Here is an 18,457-nt window from a genome sequence, read left to right as displayed (position 1 = left end):
CAAGCACGAGCATCCCTGTGATCCCAGCATCATGCCACTTTCGCTCCTTCCCCATCCGAGCCCGTTCTTCAGACTCCGGACTTCTCCTCAACCCCTCCCCTTGGCAGGCTCAACCCTCCCCCTCCCACCCATCCTCCATCTCCCGCAGTCCCCTTCCCTGATGGGCATGGGAAGGAATAAGGGGCGCTCACATCTCTGAGGCGTTCACCATCCGTGGGAGAGACGGGCCCTAAACCACGGACATCCTGGGACATTCAGGCAACCATCTGCATGGACAATCTGGCTAAAGAAATAGCAGAACACTTGATCACTGGAGGGAAGGGGGTGTGTTTGTAGATTGCCTGGGATCCTCTCCATTCCTCGAACACAGGATTCCTGGCTGAGGGTCTCTTCTGCCTAAACCCCACGTCAGCCCCCGGGCTCCAAGTCTGGACTCTGGAACCCCTGCCTATCCTTCCTACTAAGTCTTGCGTGCCTACTAAGCCCTTCTGTCCGTGTACCCCTACCTTGGAATTCTCACCCAGCGCCAACTCCCTTCCCCTGCCTCCGTCACTGGCTGCCAAGCTGTCTGTAGGTCTTGCCCATTCCCGTGCCTGGCCCCAGCCCTTCCTTCCTCGCAGTGTTTATCCCCAGGCTATGGTCCCAGGGCTACCACCTCCCGCCCTCCCTGACTTCAGCCTCCCCCACTGATCCATCTTCCCCCTTTCCTACATTTACCCATCCTCTCCCCATTCCCTTCTTTGAGAACACTCCTTGATTTGGACTCTAGATTGGCCTTGTCCATTAATAACTGAGAGAGGTTTGAGTCACAAATCCTTTATGCCCTCAGCAGGCATTGCTTGTGTGCCTGCTAGATGGCCTGGCCCTATGCAGGACCTTTGAGATCCAGGGAGACGGCCCAGAACTTGGCCTCGGGATACTCCAGGCATGGCAGAAGCTTCATCAGGCATACGTAAAGAACACAACAGAGCAAGAGAAGGGTTTGCTTTGGGTAGGGCTGGGGGCTGAATCTTCAGTGAGGAGTAGGGAGATTGCTCAGGTGGACAAGGTTGAAAGTCATTCCAGGCAGAAGGAAATGCCTGTGCAGCCATGCAGAGCAGAAACCAGTACCAACCAGTCTGGGCAGCCCAGGAGGGTTGGACCACCTGGCTCCATGAAGCAGGAGACTGCCCTGAGCAAGGCTGGAAAAGGGGGTGGGGGTGGCAGGTTAGAGAAGCTGGGCTCCTTTTCAGCACGGGAGAGAGTTGTGCAGGTTTGCCTGCTGGAAAGCTCCCTCTGCAGGCTGTTTGGAAAGAGTAAGACAGAGGAGACCCAGGAAAGGCTCACATATCCCACAGGTGCATTCTCCACCAATTGTGACCCTTTAGGATGAGCCAGGCTCTGCCATCCCATCACCTTCCACCACTCCTGCCACCTCGCACTGCCAAGGGCCATTTCTCTTGCCAAATGAAAGACAGACAGAAGCTTCTCTTCTGGTTGCCCATCTCCTGCAGCTCCAAGGGGCAGCAGGCATCCAGCACACAAGCAAGTCCTCTATTTTCATTTCTACTGCTGTGTCACCATCCGTACCCCCTCCTAATCCCCCCGCCTTCAGCTCATGGCCCAGTAGAGAAGCTAGTGAATAAAATAAAGGTGCTTGATTCACTTCCTAATCCCATTTTATAGTGTTGGAGACCGAAGCAAAGAGTTGGCTTAACTGGCCTGGATTAGCTTCTGACAGCTACCGTAATGGATGCCACAGCCTTACTGGCTTCAAACAACACAGATTTATTCTGTTTTAGTTCTGGATGCCAAAAGTCCAAAAAATGGTCTCACAGGGCTAAAATCTGGGTGTTGGCAGGGCTGCCTTCCTTGTGGGGGATCCACAGGGAAAATCCATCCCCCTGTCTTGCCCAGTGACTAGCAGCTGCCCGCATCCCCCAGCTGGTGGCTCCTGCTTCCATGTCCAAAGCCAGCAGCAAAGCTTTCTTCCATTCTCTCTCTCACTCTGACCCTCCCGGCTCCCTCCCACGAGGGCCCTTGTGATGACTTCGGGCTGTGCGGATAATCCAGGATAACCTCCCCATCTCTAGGTCCCTAATCTAATCCCACCTGCAGTGTCCCTTCTGCTGTGCAAAGTGACATCTTCATAGTTTCCAGGGATAAGGGTGTGGACAACTTTGCAGGCCATGATGCTGTCCACCACGCGGCCTTTCTAGTGTCCCCTTGAGCTTCTTAATCCCAGGAGTCCGTGAGCATCCGCTGTCGCTGACGCATGGCTCTGTCTGTCTTTGTCCTTTCAGAGGAAACGACATTTGAAGCAGGAGTGAAAGTTCAGATTCACAGTCAGTCTGAGCCGCCTTTCATCCAAGAACTGGGCTTTGGGGTGGCTCCAGGGTTCCAGACTTTCGTGGCCACCCAGGAGCAGAGGGTAAGTTTCTGGGCTCCCTGGACCAGTGGTCCTGGGCCTACGCCGGCCACCTGCAGAGGCATGAGGAGGGGAAATGGGACTCCCACTTCTGGAAGGCTCGGAGTCCACTCAAGAGGCCTGAGCAGGGCTGCTCTCAGGACAGGGGCTCACGTAGAAATTGGAGAAAGATATCAGCTAGACTCTGTAACCCAATTACCACGTACCACCTGTCGGTTCTTAAAATTGGGTGTGAGAGAAACCCAGCTTACTTTCTTTTTCACTGAATTGTGTGAGGGTTTTTTCCAGAACCTTCTTGGGGGGGGAGATCTCTTCAGGGGGAGGGGAAACATTGGGGGGGAGATCTCTTCAGGGGGAGGGGAAACATTGGAAGCTAAGGGAACCTGCATGACCAGGGCCATGTGTTTCATCACTCATGTTGATACAACTCTGAATGGCCTACAAAAAGGAAAAGGGATGGGGGTGTCATTCTTGTAATAGAGTGTAAGTGGAGGGAAGCCTCTTGCACGGATTCCTGCCTGCTCTCTCTGACCTCGCACCAGGGAGATGACCATCCATCAGGCCACTACTGCCACATCAACTCTGCATGTCAGGGGAGTGAGGACAGGGAGAGTCTCATGTCTGACGTGGGTTTCACATCTCAGAAGGGAGAACTTGGAAAATTCTCAGTAGGGAGGAGGTCTCAAAGCAGGACTGCAGACAGACACAGGGACACTTTCTTTCTCTTACCTCCTGGTTTGCCTGAAATAAAAACCAGAGAGACTCTGAGCCCTAAACCAGATCACCCAAGACAACCTGCCCCGCGAGGCCAAGGCAAAGAGCGAGGTCTGTGAATGGTGGGAGCACGAGGTCTAGGGGTGAGAAAGGGAGAATCAGGGAGAACAGTGAAGGGGAGGGGGCTGGGAGGCTGGCTGGCCTCCACGGGCCCCAGAGGCTGAGGCAGGTGGAGAGGTCAGAAATGAGCACGCAAGGGTGTGCCAGGTGGGAACCAAGTGGTCAACCAGAAAACCTCATCCTTAAGGATAGAGAAGGAGGGCATGAAGCAGACGACAGGCTGCCAAACTCAAGGCTGAGGATTTGAGTCGGGAAGGGAGAGAACATAGACTAACAAGTGGAGACATGCAGATGGACAGGCAGCCCTGGTGAGCCCAGAACCCAAGCTACTGGCCTGATGGGCTTGTGAGTGCTGCCAAAGGTAAGCAAAGCCAGACGCTCGTTAAAGTGACAAGGACAGATTTTAATCAAAAACATACCGTTGCAGTAGGGACAAGGGTTCAGCACGAACGGAACTCAACTTCCATTTTCACAGAGGTGACGGGGCATCTTAATGGAAACGTGAGGGGAAGGGAGGGGCGCAGAATGGCCTGGAGCAGAGTCAGGGAAGTGAAAAATGGCAGAAAACGAGAAGGGGACATTGTTTCATGAGAAATACACCTGGGTGTGCTAACTGACACTTGTCAGAGTTAGGCTCCTATCTGCTCACAAAGACGAGGGGACGGATGCCAGGTCTTTAGGTGTTGGCTGGAGCCAATAGTAAATTCTTTTGGCAGGCTTGAGTTTTCTCAGGCAGGGACTTACCCTCCATGAGTGACACTAAAGAAATTTCTGGACTGAGTGGGAAGCTGGAGCTCAGGACTTCTAAGAACCCTTGAGTCTCTTTCTCCTTCCAAAAGGAAACCGAGGGACTCCCCGTGGTGAGCAGTATGCAGGGACAGCCCATTCCAGGCTTCAGAGAACAAATTTGTTGTTTGCTTTGAAGTGTGTTCTCAGAAAATCAGCCTCATTCATAGCAGCATTGCTTATGAGTATTCTAACTAATAAGAAGATATTTGCTTAAACATCTTACAAATCTTCAAAGCATTTCTGCATCATCTCATTTCATCATTTAATTCATATTAATAGAGAAATACAAAAACACATCCCGGAGCTAAATCTAATAATAAATTATGTTTACATGTATATAAAGAAGCAAATTCATAGGAAATAAGACTCGAAGGAAACAAGCCAAAATACCCACAGTGGGGGAATTGTGAATGATTTATTTTCTTTTCTGGGTTTTCCACATTTTATAATGTGGTTCTTTGTTCTATTTATTCATTCAGCAAATATTTGCTGAACCCCAACTATGAACAAGGTGGTGGAGTTATGGTGGTGAACAAAAGAAACCCAGTGTCTGTCCCGCAGAGCCTACAAATTAGTGGTTTCTTTCACAAACAAAAAACAATAATTAAATAACGTGAAGCCGAGTATAACTTGAGGATTGGTCCCATTTGTGTATTTTCATTCCGCCGTTAGTATCCAGCTGACCCTGGTTCTCAAACACGGCATTTAAGTGATTCTAAGAAGCACAGTTGGCTTTTGAACAACTCGGGCGTTAGGGGCACTGACCCTCAGAGAGTCAAAAATCTGCCTATAAGCTTTGACCCCCCCCCAGAAACTGAATTAGTAATAGTCTACTGTTGACCAGAAGCCTTGCCAATAACAGAGTCAATTAACACATATTTTGTATGTTCTGTGGGTTACATACCAAAGTCAAGGAAGCTAGAGCAAAGAAATTGCTAAGATAATCACAGGGAAGAGAAAATACATTTACCGTATTGTACTATATTTATCCAAAAAAATCCGCCTGTAAGTGCACGCACCTGTCTTGTTCTAGAGTCAACTGTATATTTTTTTTTCACATTTTAACATTTCTGAAGTGGGGATTTGTTTCTCAATCAATTGCATCTTATAGCTAAAATTAGCAGTGCTATTTCTTCCTTGGTGGCATATCAAATCACGGTGCATCCGAGAGTTGCAGTGGCTACAGAGTTCCCCTTCTGGGATTCGGCTGCTTCAGCTCAAAGCTCAGAGGAATCTTGCAAGAAGGCCAGGGGTGACAAGACTGTGGGAGTAGGAGGCCCGTTCCTGGAAAGTTGCTGTGAATCACGCTCGGGAAATTGACCTCTGAGTGAGAGAACAAGAAGAGGAACTGGTGACTTAAAGGACCCCTACCATGAATCCCTTTGTGAGTAGGGAAGTCCTTTTGCATGGTAAAAATCACTCCACCCGTGCCCAGTATATACATACCACCTTCAATATCTTTTCATTTTATTATTCCAAAAGAGCACACTATTGTGCTGTAACCCAGACCGAAGACGACTGTTTTAAAATCAGTATTTGCGGGGCGCCTGGGTGACTCAGTCAATTAAGCATCTGCCTTCGGCTCAGGACGTGATCCCAGGGTCCTGGGATCGAGCCCCACATCGGGCTCTCTGCTCAGTGGGGAGCCTGCTTCTCCCTCTTCCTCCCGTTCCCCCTGCTTGTACTCTCTCTCTGTCAAATGAATAAATAAAATCTTTTAAAAAAAAGATAAAAATAAAAATTAAATTAAATAAGTATTTGCCCTAAACCCAGTGGAGCCCAGATACACCCCTGCCTTCCCACACAGCCTGAGAAATGCTCCTCTGACTAGCTCAGCTATAGTAGGAGCCCTGAGTGATCCCAGGACCACCACCACCACCAGAGACAAGCAGCGGGATGACCCACTGGAGCGGAGACAGTCGCTGGGAGGGAGGAATAGTACCAGTCACTTCTAACTGAGCACACACCACCCGCCAGGCATCAAGTGAGCGTGACATGCGTTATTTGTTAACCCCCCACAGCAAGCCCAAAAAGGAAATAATGTTATCTCCACGTTCCAGACGACAAAACTGCACAGTTAGGTAACTTGCTTAAGGTTGCATAGTAGGGGGACAGCAGGGCTCGGCTTTGAGCCCAGATCTCTCTGTGGAGAGGAAACAAGACTCGGAGCCCAGAGGCCTGGAGTTTAGTCCTAACTGTGACGTGAGACCCTGGATGATTTGCTTCCCTCCCTGTGCGTCGAGTTTCCCATGCATGGAACGGAAGGGCTGGGTTAGATGACCTCAAAGGGCCTCCAGCATTAACAGCCTGAAGTCCGTGCCTGCGTCACTCAACTACACAGATGTCACCTGGAGGCTTGGCCAATGGCAGTTTTGCACCCACTCCCTGCTCTGCCAGCTGCTGACTCCCTCCTTCATGCTGGCCGGCGTGGCGTGCTGCTTAGGTAAATCGTGGCAAAGACCTGTAAGACAAGCCCCCCTCCCCAGGTCCAGGAGGCAGAATGTGGGCTCCTGCTAGGGAGAAGCAGGAGCTGGGTAAATAGAAGAAAGGTTCTGAGCATGTGCCTCGGTAGCGCCCCTGCCTTAGCTCATGCAGAGTGGTCACATGGCTACCCTCCCTAAAACTCTTAAATTCCGGCACTTCCCATAATTGGCAAAGCATCAACCCTTAAGAATGGCTTCTGAGACCGTGTTCAACCTGGCCCCGGCCCTCCCTCCAGCTTCGTCTTTCCCTGTGGTTGACCAACATGCATCGGACATCAAGCCAAACTCTCTGTGTTCTTCGATGCCTGCTTCGTGCATTTGCCCCCACTGTTCCCTCTGCCCAGAATCCCTTCCTTGTCTTATCTGCTTGGCAAAGGCCTAGTCATACTTCCAAACATTGTTTAAAGATCATGGTCTTTAAGAAGACTTTCTCCGCCCCTTCTTCCCACCCCTAAGCAGCAGCTCCATTCAACACTCTGTACGTTCATTTACTCCTTCAACAAATGCTCCCTGAGCACTCCTTGTGCTGCGAAAATGAATACCAGCAAGACCTGCTCCCAGCCTTGGTGCACTCACAGAACGAAGTGGGTTTATGGACAGTTTTGTCACACTCCTAAGAGATACAGAAGTCTCCTTAAAGGACTTGCTTCCCCTTGCTCATCACCGATCTTTACATCAGCCTTTTAAGAACTGATTTCTTTAGCCTCCATCAGCCCTTGTCACACCGTAGACGGGGAGCTCCCTGAGAGCAAGGACTATGCCTCTCGGATTCTATACCATCAGTGCTCAGTAAATGTGCATTGTTCAAAGAATGAATGAACTCTGATGCCCAAATCTGTACCCTCTGTTCACGTAGCACTCAAATGCTGCACTCTAATGCTCTCCCTGCTTCCCCCCTCCCACCCCTGCCAAAATTCCCATTTAAATGTGCCCTGAGGGCCCTCCTTCTCCCCGAGACTAAGCAGCCTGTGATAGGGGATGATATCTGTATCATTCTGGCTACATACTTAGAGACCCTAATCAAACCAAAAGCTCATGAAACGGGTCAGGGTTGGAGACCATCTGTGTACATGAGAGTGGAGTGGATGCAACCAATGAGAGGGGCAGGACAGGGCTCTGGGATTTGGGGAGGATTGCGTGAGTCTGTGGAGAGATGTACAAGTGCAAAGCTCGGACATTCGTGTGGTAAGAGCCCAAGACCGCCTTCAGTTGACATCACCAGTCAGACTCGTTGCCCTAATTTATGGTGACTGCCAATCCTGATGAACTCCCAGTCGTGATTTGCTATCAGAAGACTTTCATCATCTCCCATTCCCTCCTCCAAGAGCTTAGTAGTGATTCTTGTTTTTTAAATAATCAAATATTAATTCAGCCATTTTGCCCATACCTCTTGGTAGGTCTGAGAATGAATCTGGAGATCCTGGGTAATCAGCTGGCCACCAGCCCCATTGTTCAGAAAATTTCCTGGAAAACACAGCCCTGGGTCTATATTTCGAGGTCTCAGAAATGCCTTGGGGTGCCAGGGTTGGAAAATCACTGGCTGGAGGTATCCCATTCTCACTGAGAACCCCTTTCTCTACCATTTGTTCATTCGCCACTGGGAATGAGAAGGGTTCCAATCCCCAAACCTGGACTCTGTGTTGGTTCCTCACTTGGGCTGTATCCAAAGTACCAAGAGAATGCCCATCGTCACGCCATACCCTGCATTGAGCAGCTGCCCACTAGCCTGTTTGGGACTGTAAATGAAGGCAAATACAAATACGTGGGTCCTGCTGGACCCAATTAGGTCATTGGCGGGATGTTGTGGGCCCAGCTGGCTCCTGCAGAACCTTAAGCCTTTGACTTTAGTGTAGGTTGGCCCCACTTCCAACATTTGGAGGGAATTCTACCATGGCTCACATAGGATCCCCTACCCCACCCCAAACTAACATTCTCAGCTGTTGGGTGGGGTGCCCCTGTCTGCTCTTGACAGCTCTGCTCAAGCTTCCAGATACAACTTCCTAAGTGACTCTCAAAAGAGGAGACTCATTCATCAATCTGACAGCCAGATCCATGGTCTGTAATATCTGCTTCATGGGCCTCAATAGAAATGGAGGTTTGCCCATTTGTTTTTTTCCAGGGCAGAAGAGAGAACTTGTTACGCGTGCCTTCAGCAACTTCCCAACTGTCAAAGCTGGAGCCACATAAATATGGCAACATCCAGCTCTGCTCCAGAAAGCACCAAGGAGGCGCCAGGAGGCAGGATGGCCTGCTGTGTGGCCATTCCCTCCATGATCAACGGGGTACCTTGTTTTCCATAAACAGATAAAAATAAGAACCAACTAAGCATTTACTAGCATAGCTACTTAACCACTTGTTACCGCTCAGCCTCTAAAACAGAAATTCTTCCAGATCCCCACATGGTTTTGCCAATAGTCAGATTTTCGCCATTTTTACCTACACAATGAGCACCCGCTTTTTTTAAGGTGGAGGTGATGGCAGGGGGTGGAGGAGGGAGAAGAAGCCTTGTCGATTGGCTAGGATAAGCCAGCATCTCAGCTCTGTTGGGGGAATCCCAAAACAAGCTCACATAAAAATACGCTCAAGTCTCAGAAGAAGATAGAATCGCTCTACCCTGCCTCCCCTCTGCCTTGAGGTCTCTCCTGCTCCTTCCTTCCCTAACAAAGAGCCTCCAAACCATTCTGGAGACTTGTCTCTCCTTCATCACCTCCCTTATACTTCCCAGCCCGCCTCTAGCCCTCCACTGAAACTGTTCTTCATCAAGGTGACCTATGAAATCTTTGTGGCCAAAGCCTGTCTTTGTTGATAAGGACACTCCCCACTCCTCAGTCCTTACCTTACCTGGTTTCTCAGCAGCAGGTAAATTGTTGAAAAGGCCCCCCTGAGACACTCTTTTCTCTGGTCTGATTTCCTTCTTAGTCCCCTTCATGAGCAGTTCTTTCTCTGTTCACCCCTTCAACAGTGGAAGCCCTAGGATGCTGTTTCTGGCCTTTCTCAGACTGCACTCTCCTTGAATGCTCTTGCCCGTGACCATGACTCTCAGATTGCTACTCCCAGCCCAGGTGTTCCTGAACCCCTCCCGAGAGTCCCGTGGGCATCTCAAATCAACAGTCTAAATGGAACTCCTCCTCTTCCCATCCCTACACCCACACCCCAACACTGCTGCTCTGCCTACGTCCCTCAACCCTATGAGTGGCCTGAGTACACGTATGCACTCCCTGGAGGGTGACCTTGTGCCTCATTCTTCTTGTCTGGAAAATGGGAATGATGACAGTTCTTATCTCAGAGGCTAACTGGAGGACTCAGTTAATGCCTTCATGTCGAACACTTCTTGGCATACGGTAAGTGCTCAGTAGAGGCTAGCTATTATATCCTCCAGCCCGGACACTACTTTAATTCAGTCTTTTGTGATTCCCCACCTGGATAAGAACAGCGGCCTCAGTGCTCTCCCTCCTGACCATCCAGCCCCCCTGCAATCCATTCTCTGCATCAACATGACCGTCGTAAAGTACAGATCTGAGCATCTCCCTTCCTCGTTGCCGGATGAAGCCTGGGAGTCTTCCCCACGGCGCTTTCTGCTCTTGCCCCTGCCTGCTTTTTCAGCAGCACCTCTCCACACCCCAGCCTCCCACACAATGCACCAGCTACCCTAACCCCGTGAGTGGTTATTCCCAAGCACCACGTGTTCTCTCCGCCCTCTCCCTGCCGGCAACACCCTTCCTGCCCTTTCTTTACCTGACCTGTATGTGTCCTTCGAGATTCAGCTCAAATGTTACCTCCTCCAGAAGGCCACCCTGAGAGTATTCTGTGTGAATCTCTAGCATTAAATTTATACATTATAATCATCTGTTCACTTATCTTTCTCCCCTACCAGATTGTGAGCTCTTTGAAAATACGATCCTCTTAGTTCTGTTCTTTATATTTCAGTATTCTGCATGGTGCCTTACATACAGAGGATGCTTAATAAATTGTATTGAATGGAATGAATGAGTAAATGAATGCATGAAAGAGAGAGAAGGAACCTACTTTATCACGCTACTCTCCTGCTTATACTCATTGATGTCTTTCCAGAAGCAGAATAAAGTCCAAATTCCACATCCCAGTTCCAGCTATCACCTTTCCCAATGGTTACATGCCACTGTGCTCTGGCAGCCGCCCTCTGATCCACACACTGCCCCACATGGGCCTTGAGCCTTCCTGCCCCACTCCTTGCTCCTTTCCTGCTGACTCACTCATTTATGGAACGTGTGCTATGTGCCCAGCTCTGTGTTAGGCATGAGTGATACCACAGTGAACAGGACTGACCTGATTCTTCTCAGACAGAAGTACCTTCTAGTCTAGCAAGAGAGGCAGACACTCGCAGACACTCTAATAATCAATCACAGATTAAAAGCTATATGTGTCTGTGTAATATGCCCCTGATATACTTTAAACTTCTTATGGGAAAATATCAGCTCTTATAATTACTAGATGGAAGGACGGATGGGTGAAATATTGTAGAATGATCTCTGAGGTCCACCTTCAATAATTTACAGTCCATATAAGCTCTTGTTAGCTTCCAGATTTGATGTAACTGAATTAAAGTCTTTAACACTAGGAAATAAAAAAAGAAAAAGTCCCTTTACTGAGTGCATGGAGAAAAGAGATTAGCCGGAAATGGTACACAACGACATGGCGGCCCCGGCTGGAGTCCAAAGTCTAGACCTTCTGTGGTGCCCACCCTCACTAGCATCCATCAGGGCAGAACTCGCTGCTCCTGGACCCTCTCTGCCCTGGCTCTGACATCAGAAGCCAGCTGCTTATCTCTCAATGGCTTATGTCCTCTTTGGACCCTTGCAGAGGAAAGGAGGCTCTAATGTCTATTGACTGACCCGCTTTATCTTACTCAGGAGACAAGTTAATAAATCAGAATATTCTTTAGTTGGGTCCAGCTACCCAGTACAGCACGTTATCTTCTGATTCTCAAGCAGCTTGCTATCTGAACTCTGAACAGTGTGGCCTTGGTTTCTGATTTTTTTTTTTAATAAGGCACAAAAAAAAAAAAAAGAAAAGAAAAAAACCTCTGTAGAGGACACTTGCATACATAGGCTGAAAGCCATCTCCTCTTTTTCTTGCCAACTGGGAAAGTTAGATAATCACAAACAAATCTTTTAGAAATATCAACCATGATGCATGAAGGAAGGGAGGCATTTGAACAGCCCTGCTGACTGTTACACCGTCTTGACAAAGGCAGAGGAAGAGAGACTTGGAAAAGACATCTCTTTCCTATTTCTCCCCTCCTCCTGCACTCTTGAAGACAACTGTTGCCCAGGGATAGAGAAGTCCCTGCATTTGTTTATGTTGTGACAAAAGGGCTGGACAGCCTCAGGAATCATTCGCGGTGGGCTAATAAATCTTAGCACTAATCTGTTAAACTGCTCTAGCCCCAAAGCATCTCTGGTCCCCCGCCTACTGAGATTTCTCTCTCTCTTTCTTGAGCGTTGAAAACATCTTAACAACAGCTAGCTGGCTATTCATATAATATAAGATAATTAATATAAATTTACATAATAACCCAAGTTATTTGCATACCTTGTTCTATCCAATGAGAGTATGCCTTTTGAGGGCCAAGGCTCCGAAACAAGGGGCACAGAGCCTCACGCTGTAAATCAGTGAATGAGGGAGTTGCAGACTTAATCAATATTGGTTAATGGATCGCTCCAAACCCTGCAACACATCCTGTTGGGGGAACCAAAAAATCCTTCCAAAACGAGAGTCATGGGTCCTTGATTTATCAGCTTTATGTTTTGAGATGACACTCAGAGTCCTTAGAATGGGGCCTTTGACACAGTTGGGTGGCAGAGGACAGGAATATGGCATTTGGCCAAAGCCTGTAGGAGAGCCAAGGGGATCTGCAAAAGGAACAAGCAGAAGGGGAGGGAGACCCCAGCAAAGAAGCCACCCATCTCTGCAGAGGGCAGATGAGGCAGCTGTTGAAAGTGTAAACTGGTAGAGCTTTTAGGCCAGGGAGGTGGGTGGGGACTTGGCAGGATCCATCCAAGTAAAAAAACATGCATCCCCTTCAATCCAGCAATTTCTGTCCTATAGAAATACTTAACAATGTACCCCAAGAAGCCTGGATAAAGTTTTTTTCTGCAGCATTGTTCACAAGAGCAAATAATTGGAAACAAGTTAAATGTTCATCAAGAGGAAGATGATTATGCATCTGCATCCCCCCTCCCTGCAACAGTTAAAGAGGGTCAGAAAGACCTGGGGGTCCCTTGGGGAAAATTTCCAAGACATATTGGTGAGAAGAGCAACTTACAGCACAATACAGGCAGTTTGGGCCCATTTGTATTAAAAATACTCGCATGCTAAACTAAACTCTATATTTATAAATGCACACGTATGCAAATAGCACACAGAAAAATTCTGGAGAGGTGCATACCCTACTGAGAGCTGCTCAGAGGAAGGCAAAAGAATTGAGTATGCAAGATTGTCCGCTTTTTCTGGATGCCTAGCATATTTATACCAACGGTGCATTTGTGCGTTCATGTATCAGTTGTGCAATTTTTTAAGGACATGCAGAATACAGCTATTTACAAACGTGTTTTATTGTTGGGACCCGGCATCTAACAGACAGACGGGCTCATATAAAGGGGGGTGGGGGTCTGCTCCCTGAAGCCAGGGACAGCCTCCTCTCCGGGCTGGTCCTGCAACACCTTCCCCGGCGGGCAGCCCCAGCCAGACCCTGCTTCAGCTCCCAGCACGTGCAGACGCCCTAAGGAAAGACCTGCAGCTCCGAAGTTTCCCTTTTAGGGGGAAAATTTTTTTTGTAAAGATTTTTGTCCGTTTTTGAAGTTAGTTTAAAAGGAAAAAGTACGACACACACACACACACACTCAGGTCTGGGACCAGAGTGCACAGTTCCCAGAGATTAAAGAGCACAAGCCCAGAACACATCAGTCCTCCAGCCAGGTGGGACACATTTAATGAGCTAGTGATTGGATTGGTTAGTTAGGTGAGATTAGATGGACAGGTGTTCTTAACCATCCCATGGCCCCTGAAGTTGCACTCGGCCCCTCTCTCCCTCTAGCCCTCAAGCCTGGCTGCCTCACGGGGATCTCACCCTCTCCCTGCCCACTCCGGGGACCATCGGCACTTTCACTTGTTGCGAGTCTGTCTTTGGGACTAAGATTTACCCTGTGTGTGCCCCAGCTCCTGTCCCAGGGACCAGCATATAATAGGGGCTCAGGCAGCTTTCTTACATTGAATTGAACTGATCTGAGCCCTCCCAAACCTCCACCAAAAGGCCTGAAAGGAGCCGGCATCAGGGACAGCTTGGCTGGGGTGGGAATCGTCCCCCACCTCCGGGCTGGTCAGGCTGCTCCTGAGGCCGGCCTCATCCCCAAGGCCGCTGCTTCTGGGACCCAAAGAGGGCAGGATGGCAGGGGACACTGTGATGCACAGTGCTGGCAGATGGAGGACAGGAGCTTGAGTTTAGCCACATTGAGAACCTCAGAAGGAACACGTGCAGGGACACCTCCCTTTCTGAGGGGACACAGCCTCGGAAGAGACATCGCTGTGCGGACAAGTCTTTAAGAAATCCTAACTGATATTTATTGAGTCCAGAACCTTTCTAAGTGTATCATATCTATTATCTTAGGTGTGCCTCTCAAATGGCATAAGGTAGAAGTCAGTGGAAACCAATTTATAGGAAATCAACCTGGAGCACAGAAAAGTGAAGAAACCTGCCCGAGGACACAGAGCCAGGCGGTAGTTCAGCCTGGAATTGGGGTCAGTTTGACACCAAAGCCTTGGGCTCCCATCATTTGGAAATACTGCCTTCATTTGCCCTGGGGTTCTCTGCTTCTCTTCTGGCCAAAAGAACAGGACAGGCTCTGAGGAACTCAGAGAGGGAGAAACCAAGACACAGGAGGAGGTCTCCCCCTGGGCAGGGCCTGTGGGAAGCCCCAGGTGCAGGAGAGGAAGCCCAGCTCCAGAAATGGAAAATACTAGAAGGCTAGGGAGAGGGGAGGGGGCCATACAGACATGTTCAGCACAGGCACGGCACCTCCAAAGTGGATGTAGAGAGGGGCAGGACAGGCACAGACAGGAGAAGGAGCCAAGGGCAGCTGCCGCCATGAGTCCTGGGGGCCGTGTTTCTGTTTGGTTTCTTTCCACGAAGATCGTAATATATGCTTATTGGAGAAAATTAGTGGGGGACAGAAAAGTAGTAAACCATAACCCATAGAACTCCCACTTAGTGGAAGGAATGGTTATGCACTTGGCATCTTTCCTTGCATTTTCTCTCTGTATACTGTATCGCTCGTTTCCGCTTAGTTAGGGCTCTCGGGGTGGCAAGGAGCAGATCGCCTCAGAGGCTCACTCAGCAAGGATTCTGGTTGCTGAAGGCTGCAGAGGGGCTGCAGACAGACACACGGCAAACAGCGCGTCTAGTCTCCTGCCCGCTGAGAGCCTGAGCCAATGAGCTGCTTCCTCCGTTTCCCACATATGTGTGGCTCCCCGCACTCCCCCCTCCCCTCTCTCCTTGTCTCCCTCCCTCTCCCTCCCTCCCCCTTTCTTCTCCTTCTCCCTCCCTCCTTCCTTCTTCCTCCTTTCCCCTTCCTCCCTCCCTCTCCCTCCCTCTCCCTCTCTCTCTGTGTCACTCCTTTCAGAGACCACAAATGAATAATGGTGTCTTTGTGTGCCTCTCTCTCTGCCCCCGCCTCTCTCTCTCTCTCTCTCTCCCTCATCATTCTTTCTTCTTTCTCCTTTCAGAGGCCACAAGTGATGTCTCTGCACCTCCCTATCCTCTCTCTGAGGGCAGGACCCCAACCCGTGTACATTTGCACCTGGTTTTGCCTCCTCGTAATGCCAGCTTGCGCCAAGTCCACAGTGGCCAGGCCTTCTCAGTAGGGCACTGGGTGAGCCCAGTGGACCCAGGCCACAAGTTCCCACAGTCACTGCTAGTGCAGTGTTCACTGGATTCTGATGCTGCTTTCTCCTTCCGCCCCTCCACCTCATTTCCCACAGACACCTGTAACATCGTCAGAGTCCCATCACGGTTCACTGGGTGCGGCTACCAAAGTCGACTCCTTGTTCTTAGACCCTCGGGACCAGGTATGACGGTGGTCCTGAGTAAGCACCAGGCACCAGCTACCTCCTCACAACCACCCCGTGAGATAGGCTTCCTTGTGCCCATTTCACAGAGAGGGAAATGAAGGCTCAGTGGTAGACAGATGCAGTTCGAATGCAGACCTTTGAGCTTCTTTCTACTTCCCCACCCTGTATCTGAGCTCACAGGCTTCCCAAGGGGCCAGATCCTTTGACCAATCCTTGTGGGCAGGATTCCTGCGAACCAAGAGGAAATAAGACCCTCTATTATAGAGAATTCATTTCAGAACTCCACATCCCTTCCTAATGCCAGCTTCTCTTTGAATGTGATTGATGTTGCTTTACTTTATAAGCTTTTAAGAAGCCACTTAATGATAGCAACCTACTTCCTGATAGGTAGCAAACATTGCTATTATACGGCTATTCCCCTAGGCTTATCCATTTCTTCAATCGGTCCTAGCAGAAATAAGGATGAGTCACTGTTGAAATTTTCCAAGGAAACACTCTCCTATTTTGTCCACACACCATAGCAACAGTCAAAAACCACAGGACTGTATGTACACGCCATGCATCGAGGCAGGACAGGGGCCCGCCTGGGGCTGCATTCACTGCGGCACGGCTTTCCCATGTGCTTTTGAGCAGGGGACTGGACTATTCATCCTCTTCCCAGCGGGGAAATGCATATGTCATTACAGATGAGGAGGGAAAGCTGAGATCTCTGCCTTGCTACAAGGGAGAGAAGAAGCAGCAATACAGCCCCAGCGTGGAGGAGAGAGGCCCCAGTCATAGTCATGACTCCGCCATTCATTCTTAACACAGCCGTGGGCCGCTCAGCATACCTCTTTGAGCCTTGGACTCNGCCATGCATCGAGGCAGGACAGGGGCCCGCCTGGGGCTGCATTCACTGCGGCACGGCTTTCCCATGTGCTTTTGAGCAGGGGACTGGACTATTCATCCTCTTCCCAGCGGGGAAATGCATATGTCATTACAGATGAGGAGGGAAAGCTGAGATCTCTGCCTTGCTACAAGGGAGAGAAGAAGCAGCAATACAGCCCCAGCGTGGAGGAGAGAGGCCCCAGTCATAGTCATGACTCCGCCATTCATTCTTAACACAGCCGTGGGCCGCTTAGCATACCTCTTTGAGCCTTGGACTCTACCTGCCTGATGGGCGAGTAATGTCTGCTCATCTCGTTTGGCTCTTGACAGAGTCAGGCTGGGTAATAACCATGCAAGTGCTTCAGTCATGAAGTGACGACATCACTCTTTCTGGTGGGAGAAGCAATGCCCCATAGTAGAGTCACGTACACCTGATTCGAATCTGTTCTTTACTCAGGAAAAGCACGCACCCCCTGGCCTTGAGATGGCTTGTGGTGGGGGCAGCAGAGGCTCTGGCTCCTGCTTCCAGATATAGTAACAGAATGGGTTTATCCTCTCATCCAAAACAGCCAAAAACCAAAAAAATATATGAACAACAGTTTTCAAGAGTACTGAATATTAGACAACAAAGAACAGCGATCCCAGAGAGATAGGAAACAAAACAGTGAGCTCTCTGACTGCCCCAGCTTATATCTTTCAAATTCTCCAGGCCACAGTGTGTAGAGGGGCCCTGGAAGAGCCCCGTGGACTCCCTGAGTTGAGGACACATTGAGTCCTGGAAGACCAAGGCAACTAGAGTTCACAGGACAGAGTACTGATAAGGAAAGAACCACCAGAGAAGTCCAAAGATCTATAGAGCATCCCCCCCCCCCGAATTTAGGTTTCTTACTGGGCTGTGCATATGAGGAAACTACCCAAGGCCAGACAAAGAGTGAGCTGAGAGCCCTCGGGGGAGCAGTGCGCCGCACTCACACAGAGCTGGGGATGCTGCCTGGAAACACTAATAATGCACAGCACATTGTGGGGGGATATCCACAGGGGTCTTTCATCAGTAGTAGCAAATAATTAGCTCTAGACTAAAACTGCTCTGCTTCCATCTAACAAACCCTAAAGCAAATCCCAAAGGGTAAACTTAATTGTGTCCTAGAGCAAAGCTCAAGAAAATTTACAGAAACGCAGAAATATCTGACACACAACATGACAGTATTCACAATGTCTGACACTCAGTCAAATACTACGCATGCAGAGGCAGGAAAATACAATCTATAATGAGGAAAATGATCAATCCATTGAAACCAACCCAGATCTAACACATGTGAGAAATAGCCAGGAAGAACGTTAAAACAGTTATAACTAAATCCCATATGTTCAAAGTATGGACCTGGAATATATTTTTTAAAAAGACCCAAATTGAGCTTCTAGAGATAAAATCTACAATGTCTGAAATGAAAAATATGCCAGAGGGGATTAACAGCAAGTTAAACATTGCAGCGAAAAAGATTAGTTAACTGGAAGAAATGGTAATGAAACAGAGAGAACAAAGAATTTTTGAAATGGAGAGTATCAGTGAGCCATGGGACAGCTTCAAGTGACCTAGCATAGGTGTTTTGGAGTTTTTGAAGAAAGGGGAGGGGCAGAAAAAATATTTGAGCAAATGATGCCCACATCTTTTCCAAATTTGATGGAAACTATAAATCCACAGATCTGAACAACTCAACGAACCCCAATACCAAGAAACATGAAGAAAACTGCACCAGAATCACTCAAAATCAGTAAAAAGAGAAAATCTTCAGAGCATCTGGAGAAAAATAACCCATTGCATACAGAGAAACAAAGATAAAAATGACAGTAGCTTTTTCATCAGCAACAAATCCACGTGAGAGGACAGTGAGGCATATCTTCATGCGGAAAGAAGAAAAAGCTGTCAATCAAGAATTGTATACCCAGTGAAAATATCTTCCAAAAAATAAAG

General features: G+C 48.9%; 1 protein-coding gene across 1 annotated transcript in view; it reads left to right on the top strand.

Annotated features, from left to right (window-relative positions):
* Positions 1 to 18,457, top strand: part of ASIC2 (acid sensing ion channel subunit 2) — a 1,023,862-nt gene that overhangs the window by 951,402 nt on the left and 54,003 nt on the right. Inside the window, exon 3 of the mRNA XM_002912353.3 lies at positions 2,283 to 2,410. Coding sequence (XP_002912399.1) covers positions 2,283 to 2,410 — 128 coding nt within the window. The remainder of the gene's footprint in view (positions 1 to 2,282; positions 2,411 to 18,457) is intronic.

Source organism: Ailuropoda melanoleuca, chromosome 13 (genome assembly GCF_002007445.2).
Source record: "Ailuropoda melanoleuca isolate Jingjing chromosome 13, ASM200744v2, whole genome shotgun sequence".
In the NCBI taxonomy this organism is placed as follows: Eukaryota; Metazoa; Chordata; class Mammalia; order Carnivora; family Ursidae; genus Ailuropoda; species Ailuropoda melanoleuca.
This window is presented reverse-complemented; position numbering and strand designations above follow the sequence as displayed.